Source organism: Paramormyrops kingsleyae, chromosome 19 (assembly GCF_048594095.1).
Source record: "Paramormyrops kingsleyae isolate MSU_618 chromosome 19, PKINGS_0.4, whole genome shotgun sequence".
In the NCBI taxonomy this organism is placed as follows: Eukaryota; Metazoa; Chordata; class Actinopteri; order Osteoglossiformes; family Mormyridae; genus Paramormyrops; species Paramormyrops kingsleyae.
In genome coordinates this window covers 23,102,692-23,121,994 of record NC_132815.1, presented here as the reverse complement: position 1 = coordinate 23,121,994, position 19,303 = coordinate 23,102,692, and the positions used below count along the sequence as shown (strand labels likewise).

Sequence of the window (19,303 nt, the reverse complement as noted above, 5' to 3'; positions counted from 1 at the left end):
TTTTTAAAATGTAATTCACAAATATTATTAGAAATGCAGCACTTAGGTGGAAGTGATAGGGTTTTCCATAAAATGTCTCAGTTTCCCTCAAAAATTGATTTCCCTTTTACAGAATAATAATTCTCTAATGTGTTTTTGGTACAGTTCTTACTAGTCATGCAATAAAGATGCTTAAAATTCTTGCATAACAGTAACAGATTAGATTGATCTTATACGTTGGCAATGAAACAGACATTCCAATATTGCAAATAAAAGAGACATCATCTTGACTGTAATACAACCATTCCCTAATATTCAGTTATGTGGAGAAAAATCACAACTTCCAAAACAAAAGAGCTTGTTGATAGAAGATAGAAAGATTACTGATTGATAGACTAAGAAAGTGTATTACGTGAATTGTGACAGCAACTTGATGCTTATGTGTCAATGTCTGTAACAGTGGTGGATTAAACTGTCCGTTGGCCCTAGGCTGACATCAGTAGGGGCTGCTGCAGTAGCATGGATGAGCCCAGGCCAACCTAGATGGAACTCAGGCCCATTCAGCATTCACAGCAAGTGATACAGTATGATAAAATGATTGTGTCTGACAGGTATGTGTGCACATGGTTAGATCAAGCGAAGGAAATATGCTGCTGAGAGCCAAACAGATTTTTCTTTCTCTTTGTTCATTTGGTCTTAGTAATGCCACGGGTCAATTAAAAACTGAACGAAAATATGTAGTCTTCTATGTGATTTTGTCACCTAGCTAATTGTTCTGGGACTGGCCCATCTGATTTCCTGCCTGCCTACCCACACTATGATTTCTGGTGCTGCTACTAGACCGGGGGGCCCATAGTGGGCCATTTGAGCTATTCTTTGATCTGTAAGAGAAAGGATAGAAAATTAAAAAGGATGCAGCCTCAATAATATACAGCTGGCAGTAAAATTTGCTGCTCGGGGAGACAGGGTGCTAGTGGATCGATGGGCTTTTAACTGATTTTGCAGGGGCCCAAGGCTATAGCCTAAGATAACCTATTCATTAATCCATCCCTAGCCCCCAGCTGTGCAGACCCATACTACTCTCCACATTTGGCACTTAAAAAACCTAGAGATGTGCCATACTTAAAAACTGTGTCCTTGCATGTGGCAGCCGATTCTTGGCGTAGCCAGTATGAAAAGCAGTTTTATTCAGTGAGCTATCAGATGTCCACATTGCATGAGTTCTACTTGGTTTTGTCTAGTTTGCCTAATGTTTAAATTGAATCTTAATTTGTTCGCAAGTTAACTCACCATTATCTGCAATTCTCGACAAAAAAGTCCTTTCCTTTATTGTTATTAACAAAGGTCATTAGACCAAAATTGGCTTTTACTGGTTCATCAATAATCATCACTTTATTCATCATGGGGAAATTCTCTTTTTTCGCCTCCCTCAACTTGCTCTTTGCAACAACTTCAATTAACCATCCGTTCATCTTCCAATCACTTATCTTGGTCGGGGTCACAAAGGGGCATAGAGCTTATCACATGCCACACAAGCATGCAGCCTCAAAAGCAAAGGTTGGGATATACTCTGGACAGAATACCGGTTGGTTTCTTTAAAAAAAGATGCCTCAGTGATTCACATAGTCTAAATGAAAACATCACACAGAGGAACATTTCTTTATAGAATTAAAAGAATGCAGCAGATGTAAATGTTGGTTATGGTAACAGAAGACCCCCTGACAGGCGGGGAGCTGACCAAATGGTCTTCTGCAGTGATGGTTCCCCAGTAGCATATGGCTCAGATATGACCAAAAGTAACCCCATTCCTATGGTTTATTGCCCTTGGGAAAAAGAAAATTGTGACTTATTCAGCTGCCACTTGTGGGGGAAAAATAGAATAAAGTACTTGGCATCCTCATCTTTTTAATTTTTTTCATAGCAAAATACAAAACATATCAAGGTATAAAAACAAAACTTGTCTATTTTACAAAAGTGGAACATTATCTCAGTGCCGTCTCATTCAGCATCCAAATACTTCCGCATACATCCAGACATTAACACGCAAATTCACCTCAAAGCGCCTCTTTTAGACAAGCAATCAAAAACAGTGTCAGTGATCAAAGGGATGTGAGCTCCTGTAGACACAACATTTTATTTGTGTGCAGGGAGAACTTGAGACTCAGCTTATATACACAAAGGTTAAAAGAAAACCGCAAGATGAGCGTGTCAGTGGAGCTTCCCGATCTTTTAAATCTAACCTTAAAAAAAAAAAGAAGCTATTTACAGCATCTGTAGCAACGTACACGAGTATAATCCTGAAATAAAAAGGTTAATCGTGTAGAGATAAAAATCAGATCAATATTTTGTATCGTAGAATTATATTTTCAACATGAACATACAAAAGCTGGGCCTTTTATTAACATGAAAAAAAAAAACCACACAACTAAGTAAAGGTTTTATATCAAACACCTGAAGTGGAGTAATTTTCACAAAATAAGATATATGTATCGGGGCGACCCCCTTCAAACACACCCACATCCCTACCACAGACTAACCCCTTCCCTTGTTTCCAAGGTGCAAGTCCCAGCATTATGCTTGCACTCTAGCCTTGAATTTATAAATAATTTACATATATAAAAAGCACTATAAGTATTTCTACACTACAACAGTACATCTTAAAACATGGGGGTTATTACAAAGACAGCTTTGACTGAAAACACTGAATCAACTTCTGTAATCATGATGGGTTCTTTTAAAGGCGCCTTTATTCCCTAAACCCCAGACCTCCAGGGGGCACTGCAGAAACACAGCATTAGTGTCAGCATCCCTGGCTGGAGGGGCTCTCTGTTGGCCTGACCTTGGGTGACAAAGCAGACCGATACGTGGCATTCCGACTCAGTCAAAGGTTGCTTAGCACCTTTGATATGGATTGTAAAAAATAAGCCATACAAGTTAAAAAAAGCAAAGAACCCGTTTATTGTTAGCCTATTGTTAGCTATTACAGGGTTTATGTCTTTAACCAACAAGTTAAGGGGATAGGGGTGTGGAAAGCTTAACCGTCACAGGTTCACCTATTTGAAACACATTTGATGCTGCAAGACTACCAATACAATTTATTACAATGGCAACATGCTTCTAAAAGGAGCAATAGCTACTCCTGATTTGTAAGCGTTGAAAGTTTACACTAATAAAGGACAACTGATACTATGCAAAAAATGATACTTCAGTAAAAATCACATTGTACAGATAAAATGCAGAACCCTGAAAACATCCCACCCTGAATCAATGCTGAGGTTCCTGACAAGTTAAAGCAAGGGACTTAAAATAACCAATATACACAAAAAAAAAAAAAAAGATGAAACCATAAAGCTGCAAAAGAACCCACAGGCACTTCTCCTAAGATGTGGAATGTCTTTCTGTTAAAAGCTGGGGGGAAATGAAAACAAAAACAATAAATGTAGGTGTCCACAGAAAGTGTGGGGGGTGTCAGTGTGCCACAGTCCATTCTTCTGCTATTGGTCAGTAATATCCTGGATGATACTGCTGGCTCCAGGGCTTCTGGTTCCAGAACTAATGATGGAGAAGGAAAGAGGGGAAAACGGGATCAGAAATACTGATCGCAGAGCTGCTTTAGCATCATGCATGTAATCTGTGTCCTTAGGACTGAAGATCAGACGTCAAGAAAGCTGGATGGGTGTGACTCCCATAGAAGGACAAGTGCAAAGACTAATGAAATGTATTATATGAACGTACCCCCTGTTGCCAGCTCTGGTTGAAAGCCTGCGCCTTGTTCATACCAAAGTTGCCATCCTTGAAGCCACGGTTGTTCCCACCTCGGCCTCGGAATTTTGGCTGGGGTAGCAGAGTATTAACACATTAGTAACCAGCCACAGGCAGGTTACGAATCAATCAATAGAATCGCAGATCAGGCAATCAACCCTCACACGGAATTCTGAAGAGACTCACCTGGTTGAAGTTGCCTCTGTTGTTACCCCCTCCACGTGCCATGTTTCCCCTGCTCATAGCGCCGCCTCTGGGGGCCATGTTGCCCCTGTTCATGGTGCCTCCTCTGGGAGCCCCACCACGACTAGGGGGGCCACCGCCTCGGTTGAAGGCGCCGCGGTTCGCGAAGCCCCCTCTGAAAGCTGGTGGTGGCAGGAAACCTCGAGGAGGCCTGACGAATCCCCCCCTGGGTCCGGGCACTGTAGAGACAGACAGGCTCTGGTGTCTGATTCTCACCACGTCCCTTCCACTGTCTAATCAAAGGCCCACAAAGCATGCTTCAAGTCATGGAGCCACAAGTGAAGGCGGCACACTGACTTCAGCGGCTATACTCGGCCTTACCTCCCCTGAAGTTGCCTCTGTTCTGGAAGCCGCCCCTGCCTCCCCTCTGGCCTGGTCCCCCGCCACGGTTGAATGGATTCTTGGCACCTCGGCCCCGGTTGCCCCCTTTCTTGGAGGAGGGACCCCCTTGGTTAGGCTTCTTCTCAGGAGGCAGAGCGCTCTTGCTCTCCTCCTTGTACTGCTCTAGCAGCTTGGTGGCCTCCTCCTTCTGCAGCTCCACGTAAGTGACTTCCGAGAAACAGTCGCCCTCCTCCGGCAGGGTGAAGATACCTGCAACGTCATGACGTGTTCAAATTCCACTGCAAACAGTAAAGAACAGACAGACTGACCCAAGGCCTGCTGTCAAAAAAAGAAGTCCACACCTTTCATTTTGAGAACGGCGTGTTCTGGGACGTCTTTGCCATCTGACTCTGCCTTCTTCTGTGTCCTCTGCTTGTAGTCCTCATCTGTGGGGCAGACTACAACAGCTTTGCGCTGGAAGCCTGCGAAGAGGCACATTTTCCTCCTCTGGGCTGGAGCCGACACGTTGGTCTGACGAGAGACAGCGCACAGAAATACTTGCACGTTTCCCCACAACAAGAGATTAATAAAGAAATAGAGGAATTAAGGTCCCCCCCTCACCTGGTCCAGGATGTAGTTCCTTTTCTTGCGAGCTGCAATCTCGATGAACTTGCCCAGGAAGAGAGGAGCACGCTGGGAGATGGCGGTCAGCTTGGTGGTGTCCTTCATCTGTCGCTTCAAGCTAGAGATCTGCACATTACACAAACACCCACATGTATTAACATTTACATAGGCAGGCAGAACAGCCCAGAACACACACATGAAAAACAAACATTTAGGTAGCAAAACCATTTTCGTACACTGGCAGAACACATATACCCATCAGTAAAACAAAGGAGCAGGACATAAAAACATGAACTAACCATCATCTTCTCCAAGATAGTGTTGGTGCCCAGGACATTGTATTTCCCAGGGTTCTCCTCGATATGCTTCTTGACCCAAGCAGTCTTGCCAGCCCCAGGAAGGCCAACCATAACAATCACCTGTACAGAGATGGACCACAATGAACACTGGCGGGAGGCAGAGTGGATGTTACAGTAATGGCATGTGAGAAAGCCCAGCAGGGCCACGCCGTACCTCACAGTCAGTCTTGTTTTCCGGACCCTTGGGCCCCCGGACTCTGTCCTCCACGGAGACCTTCTGCAAGAAGGTGAAGCCCTCCAGCGGGGGGAAGAAAGGTGTTTCCCGCTGGCCGAAGTTGAATTCCACAGCGCAGTTGTGACACAGAATGTGGGGGTAGAGGGGACGCCCCGCCAGCTCGTCCTTGTTGACCTTGAAGGCCACGCCCAGGTCCCGGCCGTTCTTGGAAAAGGACAGCTCGACTTCGCTCCCCTCGAAGTTCTGAGACACAAAGAGGTGTCAGCACCTCCGTACACGGGCACTAGGTAAAAACGCAACTTTATATGCTGCATTCCATATGAACTGGGAAGTTGGAATTTCCAAGCTTTCGGTCCAAAATTTCAAATGGAACACCCCCTGAAGTCGAAATTGCGATTCGGAAAGTCATGGAAACCTCAAGATGGCTGTGCCCTTCAGGGAAAGCTGGGGTTATTTGCCGTTTATTAGAATTTACATCTTATCTGTGACTCATTAAATCTGTCACACACATGGTACTGTCCAACCGCTATCTGTGGGCCAAGGTGTTTGCATGCACAAAATACTGCAAAATGTGTCAACTAGTATTGCTAACAACGGCTAGAACTGGGGCCTGTTTCAGAAAGCAGGGTTTCTTGCTTAGCTGGATAATTTGCCAAGGGTGCTTTTCCACTGCACCAAATACCATACTTTCCTTTTTCCACTGACTTTGGTCAAGTACCAGTTCCAAAAGTACCAATACGGAAAGTGTCAAACCAGTTGGGGTACTTCTTTGGTACGTTGAGGCAGGACTTGAAATGCTGTCTGTTTATAGGCTATTTGCATAACCACCCTCTAAACACAATACAAATGCCACCTTGAAAACAGTTGTGAACTCAAAAAATAATAAACCAAGCTTTAAAAAAAATGCAATTCGGTTATAAGAACGAACACAACAAAAAGATCCAGGTGGCATGACAAATTAAAAAGTATCTTGTTCAATATACTAGGACAGCAGGCACAGTGTGCTGCCCTAACGATGTGATTGTGTTTCAATAAATACTGGGGTATTTCTAAAACAAAAATGGAGTTCATGAATTTCTCACAAACCTGTCAGTGATTTAAACGGCAAGGATAAAAATGATCGTTTCAGGCAATGCATGCAGCGCTCATGCAAAAGCAGTGAAGGTAAAACTCATTTTTAAACATATAACCTATAAAAGGAATAATAATTAAAATTGCAAATTAAAAATTTTTCCTATGACTGAGTAACAGGGTACAAATACTTCAGAGAAACTTTAACCCCCACGCTATAGTGTCCGTACCGAATTGAAAGTAAGAAAAATAGCTGACCAGCAATGTTAGTATTGCATTTGCATAACATGCAATGTCGGTATTAATATTGCACACCACCAAGCCATTTTTCGAATTCAGTACAAAATACCCACCAAGTTGCGATATCATGCAACCAACACCTTTAAGTACTGTACTCTATTGGTACTCTCTCAAAGTACCAAAAGTACAGTACCTGGAGTGGTGGAAAAATGCCTTAAATGGGTTTCCGGCGTCTTGTACTGGCACGTATTAACTCGGGGGTGACGTTATTCCCAGTTCCAACTTCAGAGGTAAATGGAACGCAGCATATAACGCAATAAAATCTCTGCATTAAAACTGAACACCTACAGCAAAGCAGCCAATGACGTCGTTCTCATCATAATTCTCTCCATAATCTTCTGTCACGCAGTTAGCGGTTTTCTTGGCCTTAACGGAGAAGGCATAGGAATGCTCTTCCTCCCCTGTAACAGAAAATAGGGTCACTTTATCCTTCCCTGTGGTGAAAATTGTTCCTGTGCTTTCCATGAAACAAAAAAAATCTGGGGGGGGGGGGGGTCACAGTTCAGGGTTGGCCAGTGTCCAGTGACCCTGGAACAGCAGTGGTTAAGGGCCTTGCTTTCGGCCGGAAATTAGATTTAAACCAGTAATCTTCTCATCACAAGTCCTTACCCGCAGAGCCAAACACCACCTACAAATGAGGATTAGACCAGATGCACAAGCAGGATGAGTGGCAGACTTTGGTGATGCAGACACTCACCCAACAGCAAGCTCCCACTGGCCAAAGACCAGCCCACTTGGACCTCGTGGATCTCAATGCCTTTGCTGGACACGTGTTTCACAGGGATCTTCTCAGTTATCTGTTAAAGATCCCAAGAACAGACTAAATGTGAGCTGGAAATACCAGTCTGGGACTCTATGACCATGCTTAATGAAAACAAGACCGGCCCCTCACCTTCATTTCAAAGCAGGCTTTGCCCTTAGCCACTCCGTACGTAGCCCTGCCCCCAGCCCACAGGTAAGCGAAGCTTTCCATAGTGAGAGAAGAGGCGCTGTATCGGTCCCGAGACACTTTGAAGTGCAAATCGCTGTTGTCTGTTCAAAACAAAGGCCGTCTACGGCTTCAAACTGGACACCTCAAAGTCTCAACACTCATCTGTCTTATGGATGAATAAATCACAATTTTATATTATGAGATTTTGGTGGATTCTGGTGCAATGACAGCATAAACATTAATAATTCCATGCTGTCTAATCTCAAAAAACATACTTACTCCATGTGGGGAAAAAAAGCACAAATACTCACAAGTGTCAAGACAGACAGTGGTGTCATCGAATTCCTCGTCTTCCTCCTCCAAGGGGGGCTGTGGAGACTTAGCCCTACAAGAGGACACATGGTCAGTAAAATTAACCTCTCAAGGAAAGAATTGGCGGATGTGGGCCTCTAGGGAGCAGTTGCCGGATGAGGGGCGCAAAATGTATGCAGGGAGATTCAATTCCTCACTGAGAGGGAGCTGAACACTGAAATGCATCTCAGCGGAGTTTAAGCCACTACACAGTAAACACTGCAAGTCTGACACACCCGCCTGCAGTCAAAAATAGATCTCAGCTGCCACAAGTATAATAATTAAACTGTTATTAGCACAGCACTCAATCAAAATCCACAAAAAAAAACACTACAGTGACCATCACAGCATCTAAAAGTAATCTGTAAAAGAAATGAGCCCTAAAGGAAAACAGACCAGACACTGGCTGTTGTCAATACAAAAAACAACTATGTGCTATGGACTGTATGAAAAATCCCTTTGCCAAATAACCAATACTGCTGTTCATCACAGCCAAACTAAGCTATGTCCTAGACAAAAAAATTTCAGTAACAGATCTACAGACAGGTTTACACAAGTTCGTGTGATCCTGTGGGTTCTGTTAACCACGGGAGAAACTTCGCGGAAGGCAGCAAAACCAGTGAGCGTGCAGAAGGAAACTTTGCATTTGGCAACACCACCAATAACCTCTTACCTTAATCAACCAGCACATCTGAGACGAAAAGGCCGCCAAACACTGTTTACTTTTTGAATGGAAGTCTTACGGTTTCTTTTCTTAGTGCACGCTTTAATCCAAAGCAACATAAAGTTGAGCACAGGCCGGGACAGTCCCAGGAGCAATCGCGGGGTTAACAGCCCTAGCCCTGCCCAATGGTCCAACAGTAAAAGCACTCTGCCAACCCTGGGATTTGAACTAGTGACCACCTCGGCACAGACACAGTGTTCTAACCTGCCAAGCCATATTATGAACTTGAAAAGGGAGCACTGTATTCCATGAAGGGCCATTGATAAAAGTTACAGCCTTAAATGAATTACAGACAGAAAATTAAGATTGAAAGCTTTTTGTTAAACATAAATGCAAGGTCACTTACGCAGCCTGATTTTTAAAAAAGCCGGCCCACAGAACATCCTTAATATATAAAATATTATCTTGACCTCATTTAGAAAATGCATGCTTTCAAGAAAGTCAGTCCAGATCAATACAGACATTAGTAGGTCCCCAAGCTGAATGAATCCAGAACCAGGATGAAATATATGGTCCTTCGAGAAGCTAAATGACCCATTTAGCAGCCAGGCTGTATAGAACTAAAGAAGGTGAGACACACAAATTTGAAATTAAATACATCACAAAAACCAACCTGTCCAGAATGAAGGGAAAGGAAAGCAGTAAAAGAAAGAAACGCAAGCAAAAATAAAAAAAAGTCCATAAAAGGGAAAAAGGCACATTTATACCAGCAGTAATCATCTCATCGATCAAAAGGGAAGGATAATCCCGATGACGTCACCTGCACAGTGGCGTGTCTCCGCCCCCCAGAATAAGCGCATTCGGGATATGGAGATGAGCACATAGATACTCGATCCGAGGAACCGACTGCGCATGCGCCCTGACTCCCACACCGCACGCCTTTCACCGTACGGCCACCATCCCCCCAGTTCCGCACAGCTGCTCCCCTCCTTTGTCACTCTGCGAGAGGGAAACCTCACACCGCGTCCGCTGAATTGCACACCGCAGCGTCTCACTTCCTAAGGGTGCCCCCCCCCCCCGCCACATCTACAAACGTCCCAATATTACTCGATGAATATACCATTATATTTAATAATTACATATATGGTACATAGTGAAAGCAAATGTCTCCTTAGCCAGTTTTCCTCCTGCGTTGTCCTGCATCAAGGATCGCAGACAACACACGGAGGTCATCGTCACTTAATAGATAAGTACAGTAAATGTAGGATGTAAGCATTGGCGTTTAATGCCAATACAATATTTCAAAAAAACGTCGTGTGGCACTTCAGGCATACCGAAGGCCAAACTGTACCATCCTTACCGGCTGTATTTGCTTTCTTCAATAAATTCAAAGTAGCCCCTTCCATGTTCCTCCCGACGTCTCTTAACACCCTTCTTATTCTTCTGTTCAGCATTCTTGTCTTTGTCGGCATCCCCTTTGAAAATAAAACAGTACAGAGAAATGAAGCGTGCCTCCGTGCTGGACCGAGTGGTTACGGTCGACCCACACGAAGGTTTGGTCTTTCTTGGACGGACCAAAAGTCAAAGATGCACCCCTGATCTTCGAACGGAAAAGTGCGAACTGGGTTCACATGCCGGTTAAGGTCGGGTTTTAAAGCTCCTTACATTCTGCTTGGGAGCGCAAACATGTGCGCTGAGGAAACACGCATTTCACACAGAGAACGGATGAATGAATGGATGCAACGATCACCGCGCTGACAGGCAGCCGAGTAAAAACATTTTTATCCTTCAAAAACCCTCACGATCGCCATTTGAATGTGTGCATGTGCGAAAGAGCCGGGAAACAAGGCTTAAAGAATCGGGGATTTTGCAAGATCTACCCGCGCAACCTCGGCTATGGGACGCCGAGCCATTGTCTAGGCGCCATGGGAGAGCAGCTGGCCGGCCAAGGCCGAAGATCCGATCCGCAAAACCGACATAAAACCGAAAGATAAAACAGAACGTATGCAACATCATAAACCACCTATAAAACAGCAGCACGTTAACCGAAAAATAAAAACTACCGATTGATGTTCAAAGATCCAACGAATCAGCGGGAGACGCGGGTCGAAACAAAATGTCAGAATCTGTCCTTCCTCAACAATGGAGCCGGATCCGTCCTCCTCTCGCTCCACAGCCTCCATGTGCATCTTTGTCTGTAAAATCGACTCAACACGTCAAACGTCTGCAGATGGCCGGGGGGGGGGGGGGGAGAGCCTTTGCATCATAACGTTACTGAACTGGAAAACGCTTAAAATCCATATTAAAACAATATAGCAATCAAGCGATCAGACTACGGCAAAGGACAGATGTCGCCAAAAAGCCGCACAGGTCTCCCAATATCCGCTTTCTACACACAGACCTCACTGCGATACCACACAACGATTTTACATTCATCTTTAAAATGGAGACTAACCTTCGGCCGGCTGGGACTCGGCAAGACCATCGTCGTCGTCCAGCTTGTCCATGTCCTCGTCGTCTTCCTTGAGCAGGGCATCCTCGTCTTCGTTCAGTTTGTCCATCTCTTCCCCGATGTCCTCATCCTCGTCACCCATCTCGTCGTCCTGCTGCTCGGCGGCGTCTCCGCAGCCTCCCTCCACGTTGTCATCGGCCTCCGCTTCGCCCCCGTCTCCTTCCTCCTCCAACGCATCGGCCTCCATGCTCTCCCCGGCTACGTCTTCCTCCAACTCCTCGGCCATCTCGTCGACGGGAGCTGCGCTGTCGTCGTATCCAGCCTCGGCGCCATTCTCGTCAGCCCCGGGCCCGGGGAAATCGCCCCCGGCTTTGGCCTCTTCGTCGAGCGCGGCCTGCAGCCGGTCCATCAGCTCGGCCTTCAGCCCCTTGTCGGAAAGCTGCCGTTTTTTGAGCTCGTCCTTCAGCTCATTTACTTTCAGCTTTTTTACATTGATCGAACTCATTGTGCGATTATATTCCTGCCTATGAATCCCAGCAAAGAAACTCCGATCTATAAAAAGGCGAGATATAACACACCTTCTTAAAAACCAGAAAACAAACCTCGCTCGTGGAAGATAGGATTGAAAGAAAGCAGAGACAGCCGCCCACGATTCGTACTGCGCCAAACAGCACCCTCCCCCCGTCGCTTCCAGACTGCAACAGGGCGCTCGCCGCTTTCCAGCCTCACGTAAACGCAGCCCTATATCCGTACCGTAATCCTGCGAAAGGAGGGGTGGAAAATGGGACCTCAGCTACCGTAATACGGCTGTGATAAGCTCACTATAAAATTCATTTCACACCTTCCTATAGTGGCTTCGCGTCTTGTTTGATGTCATTTCTGTGAGGTAGGGAAGAAATATGACGAATAATCTAAGTCTCAGTAAGACAAAAGTATCCATACTTCTATGTAATTATATCATCGACTTAAAAATATTACCTGTGTACAAAGCACTAAATGGTCTCGGACCTAAATGCATTTCTGATTTACTTGAACATTATGAAGCATCCAGACCCGAGGTCATCTTGGAAAGGTTTACTCAGTGTTCCCAGAATCAAGACCAAGCAAGGTGAAGCCGTGTTCAGTTTCTCTGCTTCCCATCTGTGGAACAAGCTTCCTGAAGACCTGAGGTCTGCTAAATTTGTTGGACATTTAAATCAGGGCTTAAAACATTGTTTGCCGCAGCTTTTCAATAAATTAAATCAGTGTAGTCATACACTGTCACTACAATATAACTTCTTTTCAGTTAACTATTTGTTTGTTTTGCTATTATTATTATTATTATTATTATTATTATTATTTTGTCTTTTAAACATGATGTTTACGTTAATGTGTTTTATTGAAATGTATTATTTTGCCTTTGTAAAGCACTTTGAATTGCCTTGTGTCTGTATTGTGCTGTATAAGTAAACTTGCCTTGCCTTGCAAATTGTAAAATGTATTTGTAAACAATTCATTTACGAATGAAATGTCTGGTAGGTAAAATAACACACAGGGATTGGACAATGAACCTGAAACACCTGTTTGACGTTTTACGCCTGTATATGTGCGGCCTGGTGGCCATTTCTCACTCCATCAGTGAGAGCATATTGTGAAGGTTCAATTAGCAGAGCATTAGCACAGCTGTACATAAAATACTGCAATCCACACAACATAATGGGAGACATATCAGAGTTCAAAATGGGACAAATTGTTGGTGTGCATCTTGCTGGCGCATCTGTGACCAGGACAGTCAGTCTTTTTTGTGTATCCAGAACCACGGTATCCAGGGTAATGTTGGTATCACCACGAAGGACAGACCACATGCAACAGGAGTAACTGTGGACGAAAGGAGGAAGGTATCTGATCAGGATGCCTGGGTATTAACCTGGATTGTATCCAAAATCAAAACTAGAGCAGTTGAACTCACTGCAGAATTAAATGCGTAACTTAACTCTACTGTTCATCAGGAGCCCCACAGGGTCAATATTCATGGTCGGGCTGCTATAGCCAAACCTTTGGTCACTTGTGGCAATGCCAAACGTAGGTGCCGACAGCAAGAATCTTGGGCTGTGGACAATGTGAAATATTTATTGTTTTCCGATATGTCCAACGTCACTGTCTTTCCAACATTTGGGAGAGTTACGGTTTGGAGAAGCCCCCAGAGGCTTACTACCCAGACAGTTAGGTACCCAGAACGCAGCATGGGGGTAGATCAGTGATGGTTTGGGATGCAGTATCATGGCATTCCCTGGACCACTACTTGTTCTAGATGGGTATGTCACTGTCAAGGACCATGTTGACCCAATGATTTAAAACATTGTACCCTGACGATGGTGCCGTGTATCAGGATGATAATGCACCAATACACACAGCAAGACTGGTGACAGAATGGTTTTATGAATATGAATGTTGAACATCTCTCATTGCCTGCATACTCAATAAATCTGAATATTATTGAGCAACTTTATGGTGTTTTGGAGGAGTGAGTCAGGAAATATTTTCCTTCAGCAGCATCACATAGTGACCTAGCCAATGTTCTGCAAGAAGAATCGTTCAAAATCCCTCTGGCCACTGTGCAGAACTTGTATCTGTCATTCCCATGACAAACTGATGCTATATTGGCTGCAAAAGGAGGAAATAGATCATTATTGTGGCCTAAAATCAGGTGTTTGAGTTTCATTCTCCAACCCTTGTACATCTTATGTTCAGATTAAGGCGTTTAAGGCTTTTACTTTGTCCCCCGCAATGCAATAAAAACCTGTTTTTTGACATTGTGGAGACCATTTTTCAGGTCCCCGCAAAGATCTGTAAATACAATCAAAAAAGTAAAAATGTCAAAAGTGTTATATTTTGTTTGGTGATCATTGTTGACATACAACAATGAAATGTGTCCTCTGCATTTAACCCGGATGTGACATAGCAGGGGGTAGGTAATTCAGTGCCTAGGGAGCAGTACCCTACTGATTAGGGATTCAAACCAGCAATCTTTCAATTACAAGTGCACTTCCCTAATCATTAGGCCACCACTTGCCTGCTTGTGGTTACTTATGGTGAAGGTGAGGGCTGGGTAGGGGTTAAGGTGACGATTAGTGTTTCCCTCATATAAATGAATGGAGAGTCCCCACAAAGATATAATTACGAACCTGTGTGTGTATGTGTGCTCGTGTGCCCTGTGAAGGGTTGGTGCCCCTCAGAGTTATTCCCTGCCTGGTGCCCGTGACTTCCTAGATCGGATCTGGACCCCTGCAACCCTAAGTAAAATAAGCAGTATACAAAATTGATTAAAACATAGTTCCACTGATAATCCATGTAGTTTACTAGTGGCTAACTAGCAAAGAAATATTTTGATGCAATGATTAGTGAAGGAGAAAATACACAATCCTGTTATTTGTTTTATTTTTTTTTATCATATTAATGTGGTTGCTCATTGCCAATTAGGTTTGTAACCAATAAAGTTTTGCATTCAAACCCAAGAAGACAAACAAATAAGTACCTTTTAAACACACCTTTTATTTGTTTAGAATGTGCTGTTAAGCAGTTAAGAAATGGCAATTAAGATATTGTAAATCAAATAATTTTACATTTTCCATGCTATGAGGAATTTCACTGTTTGCTGCAATATAAAATCATTTTGATTTTGCATTAAGTATTCATCAATTAAATATTAACCCAGTAGAGACTTGACAATCAGCAACACTGCAAAAAAGGGTGAAGGCCATTAAAATTTCATGCCTTGATTTCCATCCATCCATCCAGCTCCTTCCACTGGTCAGGATCATGGGTGATGGGGGGTGGGGACCTATAGCCTATCCCAGGCAGCACAAGGCACAAAGCTGGGGTGGACCTTGGATATGAAACCAGTCCATCACATATGGACATAAACATACACACAAAATCACACATTCGTCATTTGAGACACCATGCTACAATTTGACACCCATAAATTTATATGTTTTCCTTGAGAGATTAATTTTGCGCACTGATAATTCATCATAACATCTTTGCACCAGTAAATATTATTCATTAATATATGTCAGTAGGGGCCCTATGCCTTTATTATTGTCTTGACTTGCGGGGATGGAGCGGGAACAGAGGAGCAGAAGTCCAGGGAGTCGGGGAAATGGGGGCTTTATTTGGGGAGAATACATCCACAAACAAAGATTAAACAGAGGACTGAGGTCAATGACCGGACTTGAGAAAACATACAGGACCCCCCCCCCCCCCCCCCCCCCAAAAAAAGTGTACACTCCGGGCGCGCCAAAGGGGAGCAAAGAACGAGACCGGGGGACACGACGAAACCTGGGGAAACGAAAGCGAGAACATTAACCCTCTGGGGTCTAGGGGTAGGAAACACACTTTCACTGACTGGCGCATGATCACACATTTCTTCAAATATCATAAACTTAATTCATGGCTGTCACACAAGGGGAGAGAAAGAGGCTCGGACCCAGGACTGCAAGGAGTAGGCCTACAGGTTTTTAATCCTATAAATGACAGGCAGGTTGACAAGGGTAAAATCGGCAGACGAGTGTCGTGGTCGTTGTGCGGGAACGAGAGTCGGTTGCCAGGTATTCAGTCCAATGAAGAGGCTCAGGACGGACGAACACGAGGGTGAGAGGACAGGCGAAGCCGGGCTCAGCAGGGCAGGAGCGTTAGGGATGGGAGCTGGACTGTGGGAGGAAGGCACAACAGGTAAGGATCCAACAAAAGAGGAATTGACAAGGTACGGGGATCTGGGAAGACAAAAGACAAGAGAACGCTCGGTATGGCTTATTTTCATTAGCTCAATACTTCGCGAGTGTTCCACGGTCTCCCTTCCCTTTTAAAGGAAGTCTAATCAGGGGCAGAGGAGCTGTCCCCGTCGAGCCCCGCCCCCATGGACGTTACAATGGCAAATAAATGATTTCTTATATGTTTGTTTTGCCATTACACTCATCTTTACTTGTATATTGTATATTGTAAATATGTCAGATTTTTGTTAAGTTCGTAATTTGACATCAAAGTATAGACATTGCAAAATGCAGTTTAGAACACTTGCAGAAACATTATAAAAGTACATAGTAAGCAATGCTGGCAGTTTGTTTTGATCCCAGATATCTGATCACCAAAGTCTTGACTACATGAAGATGACTAAATGGTGTAGTTGCAACATTCAGTTGGATAAATAAATAAGAAAAAGGTAACTCATGGCACTATTTCTGGCTCATTTCATTGAATATGTAGCAACTTTCACGTGTATGAATGAGCCATTGTCACCTGGCCACGTCCCCCATCCCCTTTTATGGCTCTGACCCGGATGTATCTGGATCGCGTTTCACCGCTGCGTTGTTCATTTGATTACCATGTGAATGCGATTTGAATATGCGCTAATGCGGCTATTTAGAATGTGAATAGTGATCTTCGGGTGAGAGCGGTACTACACACCCCCGATGCAGATAAAACAAAGTAAGGTGACATGGTTTACTTTTTTGCCGATTTAATCTAATTTTAAAAACTTTGATACTTCCGACAATAGACGTTTTGAAAAGAAGACAGATTACGGATTTATCCAGCATTTTTTCATGATTCTACATTAAGATTTCAGCGAGATATAAACTGAAATAGACGCGAAAAGTACACTGCGTCGCCAACAATGCACTCGACCCCAGAGGGTTAACAAGGCACGGGGAACAGCACGGGCACACAGAACAGGCACAAGGATAACAACTTGGACAACAAGCAACAAACCATGGGGAACGCAGACAGACATAGGGGCATCAGAAAAGGAAACACAGGACCCGGGAACACTAAAGGGGACAACACCAGGGGACAAACTAACAGGAGGCACAAAGGGACCAGACGGGAACAAAGGCACAGAGGCATGGGGAGCAAAACCAGAGGGGAAGGAAGCAGAGGGCGGGGGGCACCAGGGAGCCAGAGGGAACCCCGGCAGGTGAAAGGCGGAAGCCACAGGGACAACGGGCGACTGCGAGGCTGGAGCAGGAGGTATCCTTGGTGACCGCGAGGCAGGAGCCGGAAGGGACACCGAAGGTGGCGAGGCGGAACATAGAGGGACTGATGGAGGGGGCGAGGAGGAAGACGGAGGGGACAACGGAGGGGGTGAGAAGGGAGGCGAAGGGGACACCGGAGGAGGGGAGGAGGGAGCAGAAGCCACAGAAGATAAAGGTGCAGCCACAGCTGGCCAAGGCGTTGGTGACTGACGAGTCTGAGCAGGAAGAACCGCAGGCGATCGACGAGTCGGAGCAGGGGGCACCACAGGCGACTGATGAAGCGCCGGAGGAGGGACTGAAGGCGCCCGACAAGACGCTGCAGGGGGCACCACGGGCAACCATCGAGCTGGAGCCAGGGGGACCCCAGGCGACCGCAGAGGCAAAACCAGGGGGACCGCAGGCAAGCCGGGGGGCAGGACCTGACTCCTGCGCAGATGTCCTCTCCCTCTTTGGGACACAGAGAGCCAAGGTCCTGGCAGGGATTTGCCGCGCTGGGGTAGTGGCTGGGTTGACCCCCCCAGAGGGGTGCACTGGGGCAATCAGGTAAATCCCCGAGGTGTCTCATTCGAGGTCCTCCTCCATCTCCACTACAGAGGGAGGAGTAGTGGTCTGGCAATCAGGGACCTCCTTGGAGACAGGGACTGGGGCCATGGGAGCCAGGAGCACGGGAGCAGGGTCCAGGGGATCTGGGACCTCCTTGGGGACAGGGACTGGGGTCATGGGAGCCAAGGGCACGAGGGCTGGAGCAGGAACCGACTGGAGTCGGAGGGTCAGAAACCGCGGCGGGCAGAGCAGGAACCTTGGGCGGCAGAGCAGGAGTTTGCGCCTTGGCAGTGGGCGCCTCCCATTTGGGGATCTTGGGGACCTGCGGGATAGAATACCCAAAAGACCTCACCCCTTTAAAGGCCAGTTGCGTCCCCAGAAAGGGGCGAGCTGCTGGTGGCAAAGCGGTGGCGATGTGGGCTTTGGGTGCTTGCTCGGGAGAAGCGATGGTGGTGACGTCAAGTGTGAACCAGGGTTGGGGCCATTACGGAATGCATTGATCAATTCCAGTCCAAATCAGGAAATGGAACTGGAGTTGGAACTTAAATCTCCCTGAAATTCAAATTCAACTCCAATTCTGTTCCCTGTAGTTTTTTTTCCAATCCCAGCTCCAGTTCCATTTCCTGATTTGGACTGGAATTGATCAATGCATTTCCGAATGGCCCCAACCCTGGTGTGAACACGGTCGGATTCAGTATCCGGAGGGGCTCTTCCCGATACCCAGTAGGGGAAGCAGCGGAGATTGAGACAGCTCCTAGGAAGACCCCCGGCGCGTCTTCCTGTCTACGTTTTCTCCGCTTCTTCTTCTGGCTTGCTGCTTTCGGTGGAGTTGCGGGCACCTCTGGCAGTTCTGACAGCGGACCATATGGTAGTCCACTGTCTAGGGCTACCTGCCACATTTTTTACTCCGCCACCCCTCTTCTAAGCCACTGAAGATTTTCACGCACCTCATCCGCCAGGTGCGCATCCCCGTGCAGGGACATTTCCTCTATAAGATGTCCCTGCTCTGGTTGGCTAGAGCCCGAGCCATGTTGTCGTCCCGGACTTCGGGCTGATTTAGCCAGTAGATCACCTCGTCTGCAACACTGAGGTATTCCTCTACAGACATTCGAGGCGTCTTCTTTTGGAGTCCCATCATTGAAGTCTGACGTCTGTTTGATGTTTCTGTTTTGTTCATTTCATTTAATAAATCCTCGTTCACCCAATTCCTTGGCTCTGGCTGCTGCTTCCCCGCTCCGTGCTCAAGCTTAGCTAACTCTTGTGACGTCTGTTGTCCAAGTTGGAAGTGAGTTGGAAGCGTGTCCGGCGATTCATCGAATCGTATCGCATTGAATTATCGCATTGAATTATTATACATGGCAACAGAGGTGAACCATATTGTTTTGCATTCATAGGTGCTTTGTATGTGTCTTTAATGTATTTGATCATTGCCAATGCATCAAGATGTGTGATGGAGACATACATTCCTAATGTGCAAGGAGAAAAATGTATAAAGATATTTAATTTTATCATAGTTA

General features: G+C 45.5%; 1 protein-coding gene across 1 annotated transcript; it reads right to left on the bottom strand.

Annotated features, from left to right (window-relative positions):
- Positions 1-2,913: 2,913 nt before the first annotated feature.
- Positions 2,914-11,955, bottom strand: hnrnpub (heterogeneous nuclear ribonucleoprotein Ub). Its single transcript, XM_023806724.2, has 14 exons — positions 11,236-11,955; positions 10,141-10,255; positions 8,077-8,150; positions 7,727-7,866; positions 7,532-7,631; positions 7,123-7,235; positions 5,443-5,706; positions 5,229-5,348; positions 4,927-5,055; positions 4,668-4,836; positions 4,306-4,575; positions 3,928-4,163; positions 3,715-3,813; positions 2,914-3,531 (listed from the first exon to the last, which is right to left on the bottom strand). Exons 1-14 carry the CDS (start codon positions 11,735-11,737, stop codon positions 3,481-3,483), a joined length of 2,382 nt encoding a protein of 793 aa, XP_023662492.1. The 5' UTR covers positions 11,738-11,955; the 3' UTR covers positions 2,914-3,480.
- Positions 11,956-19,303: the final 7,348 nt, after the last annotated feature.